The sequence below is a fragment of the Phaseolus vulgaris genome, chromosome 11 (assembly GCF_051622355.1).
Source record: "Phaseolus vulgaris cultivar YP4 chromosome 11, ASM5162235v1, whole genome shotgun sequence".
Taxonomy (NCBI): Eukaryota; Viridiplantae; Streptophyta; class Magnoliopsida; order Fabales; family Fabaceae; genus Phaseolus; species Phaseolus vulgaris.
Window position 1 is genome coordinate 6,325,145 of NC_143508.1, and position 22,704 is coordinate 6,347,848.

Below are 22,704 nucleotides of genomic sequence, written 5' to 3' on the forward strand. Positions count from 1 at the left end.
ATATAATAACTTTAGATTACACTAAAATAAGAAATTCTAATTAAAAAAGAAATATAAAAATGGTAACAAAACACCCAAAGTATTTATGATAAATTATTTTTTGTACAATGATATCAATTAAACTTATACAATTTATTTGTAAATATTTTTGTTATTTTTTCCCATTTTAGAGAGACCCTAGCATAATTTACCCTAAATTATTTTATCTTAGATTAAAATACAATTCATAGATTCATGTATACTCATGTTCTGCAGCTTATGTGAAGGTGCCCAAATCCCACTCATGGCAGTTAGGATCTTCCACCAGTATTGAGAATACTGTACTTTAGGTCTTCTACATTCAAAACCCTAAGACACACCCTTCACGGCACACTGCTCCGCTCTTCTCCGGTGAACTCTCCGGGACCTCATTCTTTTGTTAAAGATCACAGTTTTCGTTTCTGAAGGTCATTGAAAGGAGGATCGTAATAACAAAAAAAGTGTTTTTTTTTTAAATTTCAAATTCTAGACCTTTCATTGACTCTTCTCAGCGAAGAAAAGAAGACATGAATAGGGGGAGAACGGAAGGCATAACCTTTACGAAGGAACCTTTCATGGAGGATGCAGGGCCTCGTAAGATGTGAGCATTTAGTTGTGCTTGCTTACCGTTACACAGTACATTTGATTCATCTACAGTTGAGAAGAGATTGTTATTATTTTTGTTTTTTCTTTATTGCAGAAAGAACATGAAGTTCTCCATGTTATCAGATTCGGAAATAAGCAAACTTGGTGAAGTTCAAGTGTGGAAAGGTTCCTACTATGATTCTTTTAAGAAACCTATCCATGGTGGCTTGTTGGATCCTCGCATGGTACCTTTTAATCCCCTTTTGCACATTTTATTTTGAATTCTGTTTAATGTTGATGCTTGTGCTTGTTTTTTTTTTCTTTTTTGTATTTTTTAGATTTTGATGTGATCATCATGCTACATTAGTTGTAGCATAGGATGGACAACTAGCCTAATTTGGATTTGTTAGAATTTTCAACTAGAGTGAAGTTACTTTTTTTTCGTGTTTGTTGTTATTGTGAGATGGCAGATGCAACATTGGAAATGAGGAAATTGCCAATTTAACTTGGTCGTGGGATTTTATGGATTATGAATAATTGGACATGGGCTTATATGTGACTTATATAGTTAATAGAAACTGTTCCATGAAGCAATTCTTAGTGAAATTTCAGGTTTGGTGTTTGGACATCGAAGCAACTTTACATGACAAATATTTCTTTCATCTCATAACATTTTAGATTGTTTTCAGACATTTTTCATTTATAATGCATATGCTTGATTTATCTTGCTTATTTTGATGATGCTGTTCTTATTTTCCCTCAAATTTTCTTTGATAGTTTTATGTTTCCCTTGCATTCTACCTTGTTTCACAGGGGAGAGACACACATAATGTGAATATCATGAACTTCTCCTTAAACTGGACTAAATGATTTTTCACTGGTAGTTTGCTTTTTGCTTACACGTTTTAGTGTTTTACCCCTGAAATTTATGGAAATTGCTAGAATCCTATGTGTATTAGGTCTTAAATGTTGATATGTAGTTTGGATTTGGAAAAATGTCTTTGCATAGATTTAGTTCTGGCTTTAATATACATATGTATTTTTATTGTTCCTTCTCTTTTCTGATGTTATTTCCTACATTTTCTTAAATACTGATATTGATTAGTGATCGACAAAAAATCTATTTAATTGTTTTTGATTGTTAAGAAGCCTTGTCTTTATGCCTCTACAAGAAGAGGTGTCAACAGACCTTTTTTTTAGAATATGTTGACGAATTCAGGTTGCAGTAGTAGTTAGATGGATTTGGATGATATTACTTGTTAGGCCTTTCAATCTGTTTGATCATCTATGCATATATATATATATATATATATTATATTTATTCTCCCCTACTACTCATGTTTCTGCTATTTTCATGAAATGCTATTTTTTTGTGTGTAATTCAGGGTCCTGCTAACAAGAGTCTTGGCTGTGCTACATGCCATGGGAATTTTCATGACTGTCCAGGGCACTATGGATACTTAAACCTTGCCCTTCCTGTATTCAATGTTGGATATTTAGGTAGCATTGTGGAAATACTGAAGTGCATTTGTAAGGTATACAAATGTTTCGTATGTGCTCTCTGAATTTTGGTTTTCCCTTAATATTCAGCACATCTCTTGTTTTATCTCATTTAAATTGACTTATAATTACTACTTATATAACATGCATATATGGATGGAATAATTTCTGAACGATTAGCTTTAAGAGATGGCTTTTTCCAAGCATTGTTAAGTTTCTGTTAGTAACAAACCTCCTATTAGGTGAGTTTATACAAGAGGTCCAAAGTTCAGTAATGAGTAAAGTCAGTTGTATATAAGAATAAGGAGGAGGAGAAATAGGGTGGGGGACAGATGTAACTATTATTGGGTTGTAAGGGAGGGATCAGGATCTCAAATTCCTGTAACTCTTGTATCTTTTACTGCAGTACGGATATTTTGTTCCTAAGCTAGTGGATATATCATATAATAAACCTGCATTCTTTCTTCTATGCCTTCTTTTGTATTCATTCCATTCCTTACACTGGTATTCAGAGCAAATGAATATGGGCGAGTGTTCATGGTTCACTCGAGAAGGGAAGGTAGATTGGAAAATTTAGAGATAGGTTTCAAAGCAATGTACACAGGGGAGGTGATTGTCAGAACACGAACATAATTGAGGTTGGGTTGAATAAAAATCAATGGAGGAAATTAGAAATTCTGTTATTTTCAAGAGATGATACATATGGTTGTGTTAATTTAGTGGATAGATATTTTGAATTAAAGGAGATTTTAGAGCAAGAGAAGTTACAGGCTGCGCAGCTGGCAATGGAAGGTAGAGCCCTAACATGGTTCTAATGGTGGGAACACTGTACCAAGAATCATGTTTTCTATTGTATCTGTCTATAAATCTCTGATAACAAGGTGCTTTCTATTGTATCTGTCTGTCACCTAGGCATAGTTGTATCTCTGATCTGTTGGAAGAATTTTATATATAAGCATGTATTGAGACTAACAAGAAACGAAATTCATTACTAAGAAAAAGTTACAGAAGAAAAAAGTGAACATCTTTGAAAGGCCATATATATGTATTCATGGATAAAGGAGCACAACAAAGGAAATAAAGCTTATCAACTATAAAACAGAAAATCTACACACAGAAAACAGAGGAAATAGCCTCTTTAACACCCTAAAGCTCAAGGTGGATGTGAAACAATTGGCAACTCAGCCACCTTGAACTTGGATCTAAGAAAAATAAATCTTGTTGGTGAAAGTGGCTTGGTTAGAATATCAGCCCACTTATCTAGAGCAGGAATATGTAGCACCACAAGCTGCTTGGCTAGAACCTTTTCTCTATAAAAAAGAGATCTAGTTTCGTATGTTTAATTTTTGCATGTAAAATAAGTTTGATATGTAAAGGGAAGTAATCTTTGCCAAGGGGTTCTTCACGGATTTCATTAATACAGTCTGAATTTCGTAATTTAGCAGTTGGGTGCCAGTCAGAATTTTCAGAATGTATAAGAGAATTTCTGCAGTTGTTTATTGAGAAGGTAGAAGGAAGGATATGCAGCAGTGTGTTGCAGCTTGTGAGGTTTACCAACAGAATAAATATCAAAATTTATGCCCTGTAGGTCTTTTTACAGCTCCTGCCAGTACCCACATATGTTTGGTCAGACATACTTATGGATTCTGTGGAAGGTCTTCCAGAGGCACATCGGAAGATAGCATAAAGACGGTGGTTGACCGACTTACTAAGTACGCTGATTTACTACCCTTAAGCCATCCTTTTACAGCTCCACTAAATTGACATCATTCAAGGCCTTATATGGATGTGACCCTCCTCATCTCCTAAAGGTACCATAGTACCTTCAGCAGTAGAAGAAGTAAACAGATTAACACATGAAAGAGATGATATTCTCCACAACTTGTAGATGAACCTTTTAAAAGCACAAGATCAGAATGCAAGTTTGCTCATAACTTTGGCGAGAAGTACATTTTAAAATTGGAGATTCGGTATATTTTAAATTACAGCTTTACCGGCTGAAATCCTTGGCAAAGAAAAGGAATGAGGTTGTGTCTGCGATGTTGTTGCACTTATCAGATTATCAAGAAGGTGGAACAGGTTGCTTATCAACTAAAATTACCTAAAAAAAGCAGAATCCAACCAGTATTTTATGAATCTCTCCCAAAGAAGCAACAGCCCTACTACTATCACACCCCAATCTAATGCAATCAAAAGATCTGGAGCTGCAAGTTGAACCTATAGAATTCATAGCAGTTTACAACAAGTCTGCAAAAGGAGTTGAAGTTCTAATGAAATGGATAAGTCTACCTGACTTTGAAGCTACTTTGGGATCCTTTAATACTATAATAAATTAATTTCCACAGTTTCACCTTGAGGACAGGGTGACATTTTTGAAGGGGGAGTACTGTTAGTAACATACCTTCTATTAGATGAGTTTATGTAAGAAGAGGTACCGTGATGAGTAAGTCCATTGTATTTAAGAATAGAGAGGATAAGGAGAAATTGGGAGGGGGGATGGACAAAAATATTATTGGGGTGTAAGGGATAGATCAGTCTTACGAACTCCCATAACACAAGTGTGCGTGAATGTGATAAAGATTCATTCTTTCTTCTATACTTTCTTTTATATTCAATCCATTTCTCCTATCTTACTGTAAGCACTGTCAGGCCTTTTGTTTGATGGTCATTCACTTGGCATTAAGTGAATTTTGTTCTCCCCAATGCTTGAGATTTGAGCCTCATTTTGCTGCTAGAAAACTACTCAAACTTAATATATCCATTCTCTTTGTAAATGCAAATTTTTCTCCTTTAAGTCCAATTCAAGTTTTGTTTAGTTTAAGAGGCCTTTTTGATCTTCCCTTTCATGAACTTATAATAAAAAAAGTGACTAGTCGAAACTGTGTTTTCTGTCTAAAAAAGTATTGTTTCTGCATATGTACAACACTTTGGCAAAAAGCTAAACAATAAAGTGGTTATATAATACATTCAAAATTTATGTTGGTGCAAAAAAGTCTATTTACAAGTTTGTATGTCATATACTAACTTACATTCTACTTTACCAGGGCTGTGCTCGAATTCTCCTTGATGAAGATACCCGTAAAAAACATTTGAAGAAAATGAGAAGTTCCAAAAAGAGTGAGCTGGATAAGATGGATTTTGTGAAAGTTCGTATAATTAAAGATTGTAGCAAAGTTGTGAATTGCCCTAGATGCGGATATATCAACGGTTTGTTTCCATATGCTTAATTCAATCAGCAACTTTATTATTTGAATTTGTTTAAAGACCGTACTTGGTGGCTTGATTTCTGTATGGTACAAACATAATCACTTCCAAATTTTTTGGTTTTGATTCAATTTCCAAGGATATGGTAGATTGAATCTTAGTAAGTTTTTATTTTATTTTTTCTGTTACTGATTTTTTCTCAGCTATGAATAAGCTCATACATTTTTTATTGCCTATCATGTATCCTTTGAATACTTTGTTGGCACTCTTAAAATAAAGTATAAGGTGCAACAAAACCTGTGATGAACTATATTTTTAATCACTGTTGTTGAGAAGAGAGAAACCGAGAAAACATGATAAATTGTGTTTAGACCACAATAAATCTATTCAATTTATTGGAGAAAGAACATAGTTACAGAATATTCAGTTATCCTATTTTAGGCTAATAACAAAAAATAGAAAATCAATCTAATTGATCCTAATATCTTCAGTTACTATATTTATAGGATTCTAACATATTTACAAGATTCTAATACTCCCTCTCAAGTTGGAACATATAGGTCATTTGCACTGAGCTTGTGACATATGTAGTTAATCGGAGGACTCCTTAGTACTTAATGAATATATTTGCTAGTGGTTTATAGGAATGGATAGAGGTAGTAGATATTTTTCTGGACATGACTTTCCCTTTGACAAAGTGACAATCAACTTCGATATGCTTCATTATTCCATAGAATACTGTATTTAAGCCAATATAATGGGTGGCCTGATTGTAACATATTATTTACAACTGTGTAATCTTCCCAAACTTTAGTTCCTTGGGCAACTGGTTCAGCTATGTAGGCTCCTGACTTTCTACAACCATACTTGATACTCTGGCTCTGCATGAGACCTGACTACAACATTTTGCTTCTTGCTTTTCTAAGAAACAAGATTATCTCGGTTATACAAAACCAGAGGTGAGCCTTCAATGTCTGGGGGAGCCTGCTCTCTCTACATCAGAATACTCAACAACTAGAGTGTGTCCTTTTTTTCATTAAAAAAACCCTTTCCTGGAGCTCCTTTGATGTATTGTAAACAATGCTAGTCATTGCAATGAAGAGTTGAGCAACTGACTTGCTACATTTACTGCAAACGATATATCTAGATGAGTAACAATAATGTAATTCTTAGCATGGCAAGGCGATGCTAGTGATGATGGTGGCCGGAAAAAGTTTGCCAGAAAATTGCCATTGGTGAATAGTGATGTTCCCAACATTTAATAGTGCACAATATGGAAAAAAAGCAACCATAGAATGCACATGGTTTCTAAAAAATTAATTATATTTATAGTTTTTTAACGTATTTACAAGATTCTAACAACTATCTTTTTTGAAAATTTCTTTTTGGTGCTTTATTATATGGAAAATATGGATTCTCAATGGTTTAGTCTTAACTTTGATTGAACTATGTGCTAACACAGGCTCAACATTTGGTAAACTTCTATTGCAGTTTCAAGACCCCCATTTTGTTAAACTGATTATCAATACAGTTGGCATAAATAAAATCATTTTTTGCTGTCCCAATTTAAAGAAGAATAATAATTTGTTATAAGAGGAAATATTTACACTAATTGCTTAACCATTTTAAGAGGACTATATATGTTTTTCCTTGCATAATCATGTTAATATAGGCATTTTTATGTATCTGAGATGGTATTTGTGATGACTATTGTTATACAGGTTCAGTAAAGAAGCTTCCGGCTTCACTGATTATCATGCATGATTGTTCAAAATGTAAAAATAATATTGTTGAAGAGCTTGAATCCACACTTTCTCGTATAAAAGACTCTAAGGCGACTGCCAATGTGTCTAATCGAATTCTTAATCCTTTCCAAGTTCTTTCGTTGTTTAGAAAGATGCTTGACGAGGTAAGCATTTATATTCAGACATTTTATTGGGTTTGAGTTTCTAACTCCTTTTCATTTTCAGTTTAAGAAATCTGCAATTTGTGGACATTATGAATGCTATGAAGAGGTATATTTTTCTCACAAGTTGAACATGTTTGTTACATTTGGTTGTAGGACTGTGAATTACTCTATGTAGCTGAAAGACCAGAGAAACTCATAATAACAAACATTGTTGTGCCACCTATAGCTATTCGACCTTCAGTTGTAATGGATGAATCACTGAGGTAATGTCAGTTTGGCTATATTTTGTATTTTCTCCCCTTAATTAATACAAGCTTTGCTTTGGTGCATATTTTGAGGGACTGGAAAGCTCTAATGAGATGAAACTTGTATTTCTACAGTTTATTTCCCTCTCTCCTTTGTTTCAGGACGATTCCGGATATTTCTCCAACTCAAATAATTCTTTTGTAGAAAATGATGATAACTAAATCTTATGGTTTCTGTCTTCATTTATTGTAGCAATGAAAATGACATAACTGAGAGGCTAAAGAACATAATCCAAGCAAATGCTGTTCTGCGCCAGGAATTACAAGAATCAAGTGTTTCATCCAAATTTCTGGTTAGTAGCGCATCTTGAGTGAACACATTTTCTTTATCAGGCTATAGTTAATGTTAACTATTCTTTTTATTCTTTAAGTTGCATATATAGACAGACGGGTTTTCCCATAGATTATATATCTATATATAGATATATAAATATATAGAGAGATATATGTGCTGGCAAGAGGTCCTTATGTATGTATTTTGGTCTTTTGTAGTTGTCCTTATTTGTGTACTATCTACAAAAAGTGTCTATATGCCCTGTGTGTAGGGGATGAATTGCTTTTTGGATACAGGCATTTGCCTTGGTAATGAGGTGCTCCCAGTGGAATTTGAATCCTTGCACCTCAGGTAAATTAATCTGAAATGGAGCTCAGTTTAGTAACTAAACTGCATGTCGTGGTTGATTCCTTGTTCTTTCTATTTTTATAAAATTTGTTTGAACTCGTATAATGTCCATGCTTGCTCTTGTGGAATATTATGCTATGGAATTTATTCCTGGTATAATGTTTTTCCAATGGTTTACATTCTAGACTCTGACTGTTGTTTGCCTGGTATTATTACATTTATTTGCTCTCTTCTATATTTTTCTTATATCATGAGGTTATTATTTGTTTTGGTTCCATGATGTAATGGTGGCGTGATTATGTTGGTGATTTTGGTTTAGGATGGTTGGGAAATTCTTCAAAATGAAGTTGCTCAATTCATAAATAGTGAGGTTCGTGGTATACCATTCTATATGCAATCGACCAAGCAATTGGCTGGTTTTGTTCAGCGCTTGAAAGGTAAGCATGGACGTTTCCGTGGCAACTTATCTGGAAAACGTGTTGAATATACAGGAAGAACAGTTATTTCTCCGGATCCTAATCTGAAGATTTCTGAGGTTAGGCATTAAACCCTGCCAGTAATCATGTATAAGTACTTTCTATCCTTTAGATCATTAGACATTAACTAGAATATAAACATTTCTAACACACAAATATGTTTTGGAAGATATCAGTTGCTGTCACTATATTTCCCATGTAAAAATTACACAAGGAAGTTACTTTTTTTTTTCTAGGTTCATGTTTATGCCTCTTAACTTTCTCATTTGCTCTAGGTTGCAATACCTATCCTTATGGCTAGCATACTGACTTATCCTGAGCGTGTTACGCATCACAACATAGAGAAGTTGAGACAGTGTGTGAGAAATGGTCCTGATAAGTATCCTGGGGCGAGAATGCTTAGACGTGATGGAGGCCACTCATGGTTTGTAGTTTGTACTATTTCATTTTTGCTTTGTGGAGTTCTCAAGCCAATTTTATTTATTTGACAATAATATAGAGCATATTGTTATTTTGCAGGTCCTTAAAAGTTCTTTGTAGGAAACGTGCTGCAGATGAATTGAGGATTGGTGATATTGTTGATCGCCATTTAGAAGATGGAGACATTGTTCTTTTCAATAGACAACCAAGCTTACATCGGATGTCTATAATGAGCCACAGGGTAATCTGTTAATATTGGAATGTAGAATACTAGCAGATTTGGATCCAATTGCATTAATCTTTAATTTTCATGCAGGCAAGGATTATGCCTTGGAGAACTTTAAGATTCAATGAATCTGTATGTAACCCATATAATGCTGACTTTGATGGTGATGAGATGAACTTACATGTCCCACAAACTGAGGAGGCTCGGACAGAGGCTATTTTGTTGATGGGGGTAAAAATCACTGAATCTCATTGTCTGCATTTTTACTATCTATAATGCTTTTTGGTTGATTTTTTTTTATTAAAAAATATTCCGTTGTGAATCCTTTTGCCATGATCTAATGGCTCTGCACTGAGCAATTTGTTTTGCGGGTCTTTCAATTTCTCTGTATCCTTTGTTTTTTATAGATGTTTTTTCTTTCATTGTTTCTGCTGTATTTTCTGTGTACTGCTTTCCCACAATACATGTTTTAATAGAATGTAATACATTGGCAGTTAAGAAAAATCTAGAGACGTGTTGAATTTCATGTGTGGTAATGAATTACATATCAGAGAGGCTCTTATGATTCGAGTCATAAATACAAAGAGTAACAGTTACCCTAATTACTGTATCTGTACAACATACATAATTTTCTTATTTATTAATGTTTTCAAAACAGTATTGTTCAAGAGAATGGTTTAAGGTTTAATGGTTCAATTGTGATTAAACTGTAATTGAATCTTATTAATAAAATAATAATTAAAATATTATTAAATAAATATATATCATAACTTTATAACACTAAAAAGTAAAATAGAAGAAACATTTCATATGCTCTTTAACAACATTCAAAATAAACATAGAAATCTAAATAAGATATATCATGCTAATGTTTAAATTTTAATGAAATATGTTGATCGTTGATTGGCGGTAACAACTCTTGAATAAAAAACAAAACAAAATGACAAATTAATGTAATATAAATAAATTGTAAGAATTTAAGATATAAAAATGTAAATTAATATAAATGACTAAATTGTGTGCAGTATAATAAAAAATTGATAGTAAGAGATAATGTTGGAGATTCCTTATGGTTTAGAAATATGACCAAAATAGAGTATAATAGTGGATGCAAATCTTACAAGCTACTATTTTGAAATTGAGTTAATGTTAAAGTCCACTTTCTAATGTGATATTTTAGTGAGGTTTGTTGGGTGTACAAGTACAACACCACCCATTACCACGCTGCTATAACCACCTGGCCTTGCTGTGAGACTTGTATTGGAAATCTCACATCTCATAAAAATATGACCTAAATAGAGTATATTGTAGTGGCTATCATGCCACCCTTTAGCGTGCTGTTATTGGATCACCCACAACTTTCTAATCCATGTCTAGTCTTGGCGTGAAGGGATGTTTTGGAGATCTCACATGGACTAGAGATATAATATTACCAAATTATAGTATATTAGTGAGTGTAAATTTCACCGTACAAACATAAAAAAATTTATAGCAATTTGTAAACCTTACTAAACTTGTCTTTTTTTACTTATCTTAAAATTGTTTCAGGTTACATTAAAAAATAGTTTTTTCTTGTAATTAATTACCAACGGTTCTGTTTCTGTTATTAACTGGCATAGTGGTTTCTGACCAGTACTGAAAATGAGATCGATTTTCAAAACTATGGCATATACAATATTTGGGTTAAAAAAGGGTTTAACTGTTACTATCTTACTAAAACTTTGTTTGTTTTCAGGTGCAAAACAATTTATGCACACCAAAAAATGGCGAGATTCTGGTTGCTTCTACGCAAGACTTTTTAACCTCTTCTTTTCTCGTAACCAGAAAAGATACTTTTTATGACCGGTCTGCTTTTACAAATATTTGCACTTTCATAGGTGATGGCTTGGATCTTATTGATTTGCCAACTCCTGCAATTGTTAAGGTGAGACTGCACCTTATAGATGTGACAGGCACTAGATTCCCTCATATGTTTAGCCATTTTATTAATTTAAGAGTGCATATCTATCTCCGTGTGTGTCTGAAAGGAAGTTAAGGTATCTACTTGCTCACACCTTTGAATAACTTTCTGTATGCAAATTTAACCAATAGCACTGTTGAATAATTTGATATCTTCTTGATTATGTAGTATACAACTTTTAAACAAATCACATGAATCAGATTTCAGAACTTTGTTAAAATAAAAAGGTGAAATGAAATATTTGACTATTATAAGCTGTATGAAATTCAATAGACTTGATTACCTCAATCAACGTTTCATTCTAATGGTTGATTGATGTAATGATTGTCATAAGCGTGTTTAAATGAATATATGTGCCTAGAACACCCTATCCCAAAGCTACTTTAATTGGAAAGAGTTATACTTGTAATAATATTGACTTTTTTTCTAAAAACTTTTCCTGCAAGAGATGTGTTATGTGGAAAAATAACCAGTTATAGCTGGATGAATAAAATGTGTCACAATGAAACATTCATTTAACTAATTTGTACTATCACTGTATATCTCATCTTACTGTCATTATTCTTTGCAGCCTGTTGAGCTTTGGAGTGGTAAGCAGTTATTTAGCCTTCTACTGCGCCCACATGCAAATTTTAAAGTCTATGTGAATCTTACTGTTAAGGAGAAAACATACACAAAGCTTGATGACAAGAAAAGAGAATTGAAAACATTGTGCCCAAATGACGGGTTTGTTTATTTTCGTAATACTGAGTTGATCTCCGGCCAAATTGGAAAGGTTACTTTAGGTTAGTTACTATAAATTTTGCCTTGTTTCTTTCATTTTACATATTTGTATGCTCAAGAAGATTATATTTTTTAAATCAAAGGAAAGAATGCCATAGCATCAATATACACAAGTTGCAAATCTATATAGGTTAGCTCTACAACTTGTATCAACCATATGCAACATTCTCATCTTGTTTGCGTCTATAAGGGGTGGCATACTGCCATAATATGTGGACTCAATCATCAACAGTCTCCTTGTTATTAGGTTGATGATTATTCATAGTAACATGATTTCCTTCATGAAAATTTGTATTTCCTACAGTATCTTCTTCATGCAAGATAGTAAACTGATTATTCCGATCTTGTTGAGTCTCTAAAATTCCAGAATAGCCTCTCCCAAGAGGAGTCATTTGTCAGTCATGCACTTTTGTGCAAAGATTTTGCAGCTTGAAATGCAAGTCATCCTGTTTTAATGGCTTTTGCCTTTTGCGAGAATGATTGTTGCATGCAAATTCAGTTTGCACCTAGCCAAGCCAACCCTTCTCATACACTTCCTCTAATATGGTGATTGCTAATGCATCTCTCCTTTTTCTGCATGGTTTTGGTTTGCTGTGAGAGTGAAGGAGTAGTGCGCCCCCCACACAAGACTTATGGAAAAGATTTTGTTGCCTATGGTGGGATGGAAAGTTGATCCGAGGAAGGGATCTACTGGTCCAATATAGAAACTTCGCATTGCCAAGGACAAACATGATTGCCCTTCATGCCTAATGATGAGAGATGAGAGAATGAAGATGAATCTTGAAATCTTGGACAGTTTTGATCTTTGTCTTGGATTTCCGTTGGAACTTGTTCAACTGTAGATAAACTTAAATTATCATTACTGTAGTGAATGTTTGGATAAAATTATTGAGGTTGAAAAAACTCTGTTTTGTCAATTTCTTGAGAGTGGCTTTGAAAGAAAAATGTAATTATTTCCCAAAAGGGAATCTGTTAAATAGCTCTACTGTGCTTAACCTTTTCTCAAGTTGTTTGAAGTTGGGTACATGCACTTGAATGGTGTGATGGAAGTTTCAACAATTTGGGAAAGTAGTACTAAATGTTGGGGTTTTTTTTCAATTTATTTAACTATATAGTGGCCATTTAGACGGAATTGAAACAAAAGGCAACTTGTCTCTCATTTGTATGTCATTACTGTGCAAATTGACAAGAATTTTTTTTTATATAAATGAGAGAAATGGGATAGAAGTTGCAGCTGCAAACTATTCCTTTCTATGCTTCCAATTATCTCTTTTCCCTAGATGTGATAATTTAAGTTGAACCACTTTTAATAATACAGCAGTGGTTCTTTAAAAAAAGTCTGGATTTGCAATCTAGTTTACTTTGAACACCTTCACATGCCTAGTTTGTTATAAAACTGTAGTTTTACAAATGTTTGCATGTTTTTGCAATTTTGTTGATGTCCTTCTTTCTTTTGCATGAGTTCAGGAAATGGCAATAAGGATGGACTGTTCTCTGTGCTACTACGAGACTATAAAGCACATGCAGCTGCGTCTTGCATGAATCGTTTAGCTAAATTGAGGTAAATTTGTTTGCTTTATGAGTGGTAATACTCATGTCAGTCTTCAATCAATTATGTGAAAATGTTTTGAATTAGAATAAATGAATACTGGAATTTAAATGCGTTTTTTTAAAGTTCCTTTTTGGAGCTTAAAAGATGCGTTTTTAAAGTAACCTTGGAAGAGTGTATGTGGATCAAAGAAAGCTTGAGCTCTGCTGTCTTATTTATTAGCATTTGCAAAAGCAAAATGATTCTGCAAGGGAAAGCACTTGTGGGGAGGGTAGCATCAGTGCCCAAAGTGTGCATTACTCTCACCCTAAGGGAAGAGGAACCTTGTAAGAGAAAAACATGCTGAAGTAACTGGGAGCTTAACAGTTGTCAATTTATGCATTTGAATATTGTATTTTACATTTGGATGGGTGGATTTAGGAGCTTCACAAAACATGATAAGGGAAAAACATGCTAAAGTAGAACTGTTACAAGTGTCATTCTATGCATTTCAATATTGTATTTTGCATTAGCATGGGTGGATTTAGGAGCTTAACAGAACATGATCATTTTACTTGGATGCAGTGCGCGGTGGATTGGTAATCATGGGTTCTCCATAGGCATTGATGATGTCCAACCAAAAGAGATACTGATTAAGAAGAAAGATGAAACACTTTCAGAAGGTTATAAGAAATGTGATAATCACATACAAGCTTTCAATAAAGGAAAACTAGAACTCTTAGCTGGTTGTGATGCTCCTCAAACATTAGAGACTCAGATTACTGGGGTATTAAATGGACTCCGTGATATGGCAGGGAAGGTATGCATTTGTTTTCTTAAAATAATTTGTTTGTGTTTCAGAAAATTGTCTGCATGTTAATGACTTCGTAATTTTCACAGGTTTGCATGCAGACCCTGCACTGGAGAAATAGTCCATTGATCATGTCGCAGTGTGGATCCAAAGGATCTCCTATTAATATCAGTCAAATGGTTGCTTGTGTTGGTCAACAGTCTGTTGGTGGTCGTCGTGCACCTAATGGGTTCCTAGATCGGAGCCTTCCTCATTTCCCTCTAAATGCAAAGACCCCTGCTGTATGTTCTGCTCTCATTATTTGTTACTCATCATCCATTGTAAACATAAAACTCAGTCCTCACTCATTCTCAATTTCTTATTTTCTTCTGTACATATTTGATTAATGCACAAACTAACCCGGAGGTTACAAATCTTGTTATGTTAAATTTTTCTTGTTGATTTAGATTATCCAAGGTTATTAGACTTAATAGTTTACGGAAGTTCGTGGGAGCTCTGTAAACTCAATTTATAAACTTGTAAGAGGTTACTTCATTTGTACAAAAAAATATTTGTACAAATAACATACTGATTTATACAGAAGCACAAGATTCACAAATCCTCCCTAGTTCCAGCAAGAAGATGGTTAAATCTAAAGATTCCTATACTCATCTTTGAGCAATAATTACATTTAACTTTTCTGCCATTCTAATTAATATCTATCCCATGCTTCTAGTCAATTTAAGCAACTAACACCTAAATTTTTCATCCATGATGATGTTGGATACTTACTGCATGTTGCGTTCAACATCAACTACTGTCACTTTTATTGTTAGCACGTTATGGTAAAGTTCCACTGTTGGTTATTGTCTTCATTTCACACTCCACATTTATTTGTGTAACTGACATCGAAATTGAAATGTTTTTATGTAGTCACCATATATTTGATCATTATTGCATATCAAACCAATTTCTGTCAATTTCCATTGGTGAATATTGCTCTGGTTATATGATGCAACTCGTAATTGTTTCTTAACATTGAATAATGTTGTGGTGCTCTTGGTGCAGGCTAAAGGTTTTGTTGCTAATTCATTTTACAGTGGATTGTCAGCCACTGAGTTTTTCTTCCATACAATGGGAGGGCGAGAAGGGCTTGTTGATACAGCGGTAGGGTTCTTATTCTGAATTTGAATAAATTGTGCATAATATATTTTTAATTACAACTTCATTTCATTGTATCATATCATCAACTAGTAAAAGCAAGTAATATATCTAGACTAATCAATGGCATATGAATGAAGGCATGTTTTTCACTTGGATACAATACTTTGAAAATGAAATAAAAGTCATCTGAGAAAATGTTCCCTTTCTTCATTTTGGAATAATGTGTTATTGGTACACGACCACTTCACACAATTATAGTTAGTCCCTGGAGGTTGATTATATAAAGTTGACTATTGTGTATGTAAAGGCTACTGGTAGTGGTAAAACATGGAAATTTTGGATGTTGGTCAATACTTAACTTTGGATGTTGGAAATATAATATTGGACTTCATTTTATGATTTTTCTTTCTGCTTGTGTCTTTGCAGGTTAAAACTGCAGACACAGGATATATGTCTCGTCAATTAATGAAATCCATGGAGGATTTGTTTTTACATTATGATTACACTGTGAGAAACGCAGGGGGTTCTATTGTTCAATTTTGCTATGGAGATGATGGCATGGATCCAGGAGGCATGGAAGGAAAAAATGGAAAACCATTAAATTTTGAGCGGTTGTTTCTTAAAAGCAAGGTTTAAAAGCGGCCTTTGTTGTTTTATTTAGTTTCATCATTATTGTTTGGAATTTTGTAACATTCTGAAAAAAAGTTGTTTCTTCTGGTTTTGTATTGGGTTTTGTTTCTTTGTAGGCCATATGTCCCAATAAGGACGATGATGAAGTTTTATCTTCCTCAGATGTGTGCAAAGTAGTTCAAGAGAAGCTGTCAGAATTTGGTGTGTCTAGGGAAGTTGAAAAAGGGGTTTTAGAGGTGGGATTCTCTGCAGATTTTGTACAGTCTCTACAGTCCTTTATTAAAGATAATACAAAATTAACAGAAGAAACTTTCACTGATGACAATTCCCAAATCCTGAAAAAATTTGGGGAGAGGATATCTGGGATCACTCGTGCACAACTAGAGGTATTAATGGTTTTGTTAATTGGTTCTAATTTTCCTGATGCTCTCTTCTGATCTTTCTGGACATTTAGTTCTAAGAATATACATATATTTCCTATTGGTTTGATTATACTTCCTTTAGTCTATGTACTATTCTTTATAATTTGTGCTTGTATTTATTTACACAGTTCTCTAATTTTCAGGTTTTTTTGAATATTTGTCTATCTCGTTATCATTCAAAAAAAATTGAGGCTGGAGCTCCTGTTGGTGCAACTGGAGCTCATAGTATTGGGGAGCCTGGGACCCAGATGACTTTGAAAACTTTCCACTTTGCTGGAGTTGCAAGCATGAGTATCCTTTATTCGGCCATGTTTTGTACTTTGATAATCAGCACTAGCAATATTCTTTTTAAGCACTTTATTTAATATTGCTGTATGTTGATTGGTCTGGAGTGTTGTCCCTTAATCTGTAATTAGACGTCACTCTTGGAGTTCCACGTGTCAAAGAAATTATGAATGGAAACAAAAAGATCAGTACACCAATTATCACTGCAATACTTGAGAGAACTGACTGTGCAAATACTGCAAGAATAGTTAAAGGTCGAATAGAAAAAACAAATTTAGGCCAGGTATGCAGTTGTGGGAAAAAAGTTTCAATATGTTTATACCCTGATCATCAGTTATATAGTTATTTCCATTCTTAAATTAATTATCTAATTATTGATTTATTTTTTGGATGTCATTCTTCCGTCTTTATCTTTATTGATTTAGTATATATTTGGGTGCCTGTCAAACAGATTTTTGTTATCATTATGTTCATCAGTTTAATACAAATTATTGTTATCTTATGTGTATAGGTGCAACAGTATCAGTAAATTCTCTGTAGCAAATTACTGTTGTGTGTATGCAGTGTAGTTGATCATATTTTTTGAATTTTGTTGGTCATGCTTTCTGAAGAGGTTCTTCTACTATTTTGTCTAGTAATATTTGTTATAATGTATAAAAAAATAAGGAATTCACCAAATAATGATGATGGTGAGGTGACGACCTATGATGATAGACTCCACTTGTTGACACCACCATAGAAGGTAGTTTTTGGTGTTCAGTTTCTCAGAGTGTTGTGCAAGAACATTAGTAGAGCAGAAGAGGAATGTGCCATAGTTGACAAAATAGATATAGGAGAGGGTGAAATCTCAATGGTTGAGTGTGAGTTGGTGTAGGAGTGCTATCCCAATGCATTAGGTTTGAACCCTTCAGATACCATAACTGGATTCAGAGAGGGGGAGAAAATGTGACTGAATCTGATTATCGTTGATTGGTTAGCTACAAGAGGGTTGATTGGTTAGCTACAAGAGGGAAGGATAAGCTATTTATAGCTGCCGTTCGAAGATAAGATATAACTTAAAGCAAGTTGTAGCTAATACAATATTCTACAATTACGGTAATGCAGACATTATGTCCACCAACCCAACTGTTAATTATGCTACAGATGAGATAATTAGAAAATATGGAAAATAACCGTAAGTGTTAATCTAATAGATTGTAAAATATTCTTAAGATATATTTTAAATATACTCATTTATAACCGTTTATTCTTTAAAGCACTGGGACCATTTTTCAATTTTATAAGTATCAGTCATGTTTTTGTATCAATATCTTCATTAAGCTACTATTTTTCATGTTTTCATTCTTTTGTTAAGCCCTGTCTTGGGACAGCTTTTTTCTGTGTATTCTTAAATTTAATTGTGCCAATTGATACAGGTTGCAAAGAGTATAAAAGTTGTTGTGACTTCAAGATTAGCGTCAGTTGTTATCACCCTTGACATGGAAAGAATCCAGGATGCACATCTAAATATAGATGCTAATATTGTTAAAGAATCAATTTTACAAACTAAAAAGGCGAAACTGAAGCCAGAGGTGAAGAGTTAATCTTGTTATTATGGATTTCTTTTCCTTTTATGCATACAATATTCAAAGTTTTTGTTGATATGCAGCACATCAAGATTTTAGATGTGAAAAAGCTTCGAGTTGTTCCCCAAGATGGTGATAGAAGTAAATTGCATTTTCAACTTAATTATCTGAAAAATTTGCTTCCGTCAGTTGTAGTAAAGGTATTTTCTTTTGACTTCTTGAATGATACATAATGTAGGGAATATTATGCTTGCTTTGTGTGATTTTACAGTTTTGTATTTATTTCCAGATAATATATGGGAAAACATGTCTGTCTTTTATTTTCTTAATTGCAGGGAATTAAAACTGCTGATCGAGTTGTTATCAGTAAAGAAGAAGATAAAATCACCAAGGCTGAAAAGTTCAAATTACTGGTTGAAGGGTTAGTTCATCCTGTTCTTTATGACTCATGCTCCTTCAATCTACTTCATGTTTGCATTCATATTATATGGCGGCTTTTTGAGGTTGGGAATTTAGACCAAAGAGTTGCTCAAGTGAACTTCAGTCACAGATTAGTGTTGACCAGAAATATTGTTGCTTAATCACCCAGCTCTGAGCTTTTACTAAATGTGCATGAGCAAGCTGATTGATTTTTACAAAATGGGATAGTTCTTTTCATCCAAATTTTCGTTAACTAGGGGAATATTGAATCTGGAGGATTTGAAATGGCCATTGGCTGGTGCTATGCCTGGGCTCTGGCCGTAGAGATGTGGCTTAAAACTTTGCTCATCATGCCCATGTATAGCAGATCTGGTGGCAGAAGAGTAGAGTCAGAAACCACGACAGGTGTTATGGAATAGCTCTAAACAAACTCATTGCAGAAAGAATCTGCAAACAAAGCAGGTCAATGGTAAACAATACCACAAGAAAGAATCTGACACGGAAATAACATGGTTCAACTGAAGTATTAACAAACTTCAATTTACGTCCACGACAGAAGTCACTATGAATAAATATTATAACTCGAAGTTTCTCTCTCTGAACTCTCTTTCAACTCTCACAGTTTTCTGTTATTATAGTTAAACAACTAGCAGTTAATAATAACCGTCAATACACGTTTTTATTATTCAACATAACTACCGTAACTTAATTCTGTAAAACATGTCTAAACTAGTGAAGACATGTGAACAATGCTTCTTACTACTGAATTGAAGTCACATAGACGGCTTATTTAGGCGATACTAGTCTCCGTAGATGCTAAGAGCCTAGATGTTCTACTAAGACTATCCATACTGATACTAGAAGATACACATCTTCTACTCATAGTTTGGAGCATTTAGACAGTCTAAGATCTTTAAAATGATTTTATTGAACCAATCTTCTCACAAGGCTTTCTCAAACTCACATACCATTTTTAACTATCTGTCAGAATATTGACTGAGAAAAGGGAGAATTTGTAACTATCTGTCAGAGTATGATGGAGAAAAGGGAGAAACAAAAGTGAATATTTCAATTTTTTTTTTAATTTCTAGAGATACAATATTACACGATGAGCTTGTGCTACAAGTTAGGAATCTAGCTAACTCTCCACAACTGTGGGTAACTGAGACAGATCTACCTGACAGATACCTGCCTAATTGTATTTGAAGTCTCTAGAAGGCACTGGAAAGTTAGCTAGTAGTAGTTGGCAGCCTTTGCAGTCAGGCTCTAGAAGCATGGGCTGACATACTATCACATTGAAGTGATAGATTTGTAGAAGAAAAAACATTATATGTGTTAGAGGTTATGTACTAAATGTGATTATAGGGTGGATTATGGACTAAAATAACTGACAGAGGACTGTTCTATTGCATAAGTTGAACTTGAGCTAGTTTACTTCGGGAACACTCTTGTTTTCATATTTACCTGTACATTTAAGGATTAGGGATTAAATGATAAAGAAAACTATCATCACTCAGAAACTTCAATTATTCTGTTTCTTAATTGTTAAGTTCCTGATCTGCCCGTATACTTATTTGCCCCCTCAGCAATTCATAGCATTCCATTATATTGCTGTTCATTATTTGTTGAGTTTATCTCCTAATGTGCATGCATTGTTATTTGCTCCCTCAGCACGGGCTTTCGAGAGGTTATGGGAGTTGAAGGGGTTGATGGATGCAAAACTGTTAGTAATCATATTCATGAAGTTCGGGACACGCTGGGAATTGAAGCTGCCAGAGAGTGTATCGTTAAGGAGATAAAGTATGTAATGGTGGATACGCATGGGATGAATATAGACACGCGCCATATGATGCTTCTAGCAGATGTGATGACTGCCACTGTGAGTTATTTGGAAATTATTCAGTGAAAAAATCTAACAAAATTTACTATATCTGCATCAATACTAAATATGCTGGTTTTCACTAATGTATTTAATTTTCCAAACTAGGGTCATATCCTCGGAATAAATAGATTTGGAATTTCAAAGATGGGCAAAAGTGTATTAATGCTTGCATCATTTGAGAGGACGGCAGATATTCTTTTCCAGGCATCTGTACGTGGAAGGGATGACTCGATTGGTGGAGTAAGTGAATCCATAATCATGGGTATACCAATTACAATAGGCACTGGAATGATCAAGGTCAAACAAAGGTGAGACATGAATGTAATGTTTGTTAATATTGCAGCATAGTAATGCTTTCAATGGTAGTCCTATTTGTGGTACATGCATGCATTTACTCTGTTGGCTTATATAGGAATTTTAGCCAAGATAACATTTATTAAATGTTAAGTATCAAAACACTACACTGATTTTTTTTTTTTGGAGAAACCAATTTCACTACTAGTCAATTTTGGAGGTATAAAATACTTTTTAAATTTTTAACAAGCCCTTTGAGAAATTCTCAAAGGCCTGGGCCAAACAATTAAAATAGTATACATAAAGTATATTGTTGTTAGAGATGTCACTCACTAGCCCCTACCCGAAAGATTAAGCCTTAACATGGTATTAGATCTGGGTTGGTTAAGGTTCATGACTTTTGAGCTTTTCTATCCGCATTTTTCTGGGGTTCAATTTTATTATGGCCATACTTATAACCAATGTAATACATCCAAACGCACCTCCCTTCACCAGCCAGACTAGATATCTAGAATTTAAAGTTTAGTAAACATTTGCAGGTAGCTCAACAATAAAAGTGGATAGGCTCTCTATCACTCTAAAATGGTATTAGAATGTATGCTAGGTCTATTATTTGGCCACTTGCATTTGTCCATGTTCCGAATGTTTTTTTCTTGATCACACATAGATTGAAAGTATAACCAACATGATGTTTGTAAGTTTTGATCAGTTCTCATCTAAGCCTAAATCTGCAAGTACATTGATTTTATAAATTTATAAGTTCTTAAAATTTAATTCACGTTTCATTTATTATATTTGATATAATGTATAACATACTCTTAATATATAAGTAAATGTTGACTATAAGATTATATTTCTGTTTTATTATCTATCTAAAATTTATTATGCATTTTCATGAAAATGTTAATTTTATCAAATTTTTATTTTATAAAAAGTTGTGAAATAGATTAAGAATCCGACATATAACTCATTATATACGCTTTCTACTTGATTTAGTATTTTGGTCCTTACAACAGACTTTGGTTCTCTTGGTTCTTTCTTAGGTTGGAGCTTCCGGATCTGCCTCATGGAGCCAGTCCTATTCTGTCTTGAATTTGAAATTGTATATTAGCAGCACAGATGTTGGTCATCATCCTGTTTGGAGTGCAATGAATGTTATGAGCTGAAGTTGGGAAATTTACTCATGGATGTGCATATATTTGGCCAGAAACAATTCACAACATTATTTTGCTTAGAGATGCATGGATGAAATGAGATTCCTGCTTTCCAAATGTTCTTGAGTTATCAACATAGAGCTAAAGCACAACTGAAGGGGAAGGAAGCATTGGTTTCAACCAAGCATGATTTGTATCTTCAAGCCAAAATATTTTTATATTATTGTGAATTTTAGTGTTTGTAAATCCCTGTCTAGGTAAATCGAGAGTTGTGTTATATCATTTAATTAGTTTAGTTTTTTTTTGTCAAAAATTCAATAGGAGCATTATTAGTGTCCTCTAAAGTGTTTGACTATATTTTCTTATCAACATCAAATAAATGGCACAAAAATGAAGATAGAATTGCTGATTACTTTTATATTTGCAAGTTAAACCTCTGAACAAACTTCATCGCACGTTTGGAAAACCTCCATGATAAATGCTACGTAAAGCTGAACCTATCATCCTTAATCATGAAGTCTTGAAAATTTCGAAGTTATAGATGCTGGATTGAATCATTTGT

General features: G+C 33.8%; 1 protein-coding gene across 2 annotated transcripts; it reads left to right on the forward strand.

Annotated features, from left to right (window-relative positions):
* The first annotated feature begins 179 nt into the window (after positions 1–179).
* NRPC1 (nuclear RNA polymerase C1) lies at positions 180–22,554 on the forward strand. 2 transcript variants are annotated; one of them, XM_068623488.2, is made up of 28 exons: positions 180–390; positions 509–619; positions 719–848; positions 1,989–2,138; positions 5,148–5,310; positions 7,029–7,216; positions 7,370–7,479; positions 7,715–7,814; positions 8,463–8,678; positions 8,895–9,043; positions 9,139–9,280; positions 9,356–9,496; positions 11,001–11,189; positions 11,797–12,010; positions 13,476–13,569; positions 14,122–14,356; positions 14,437–14,628; positions 15,395–15,493; positions 15,917–16,120; positions 16,237–16,506; positions 16,686–16,833; positions 16,959–17,110; positions 18,243–18,398; positions 18,476–18,592; positions 18,728–18,813; positions 20,484–20,691; positions 20,800–21,002; positions 22,032–22,554. In XM_068623488.2, the coding sequence occupies exons 2-28, from the start codon at positions 546–548 to the stop codon at positions 22,078–22,080; spliced, it is 4,179 nt and encodes a 1,392-aa protein (XP_068479589.1). In that variant the 5' UTR covers positions 180–390; positions 509–545; the 3' UTR covers positions 22,081–22,554. The 2 variants fall into 2 exon arrangements, with proteins under 2 accessions (XP_068479589.1, XP_090153241.1); XM_090297115.1 differs by lacking the exons at positions 180–390; positions 509–619; positions 719–848; ... (3 more) ...; positions 7,370–7,479; positions 7,715–7,814 and adding an exon at positions 8,077–8,146.
* Positions 22,555–22,704: the final 150 nt, after the last annotated feature.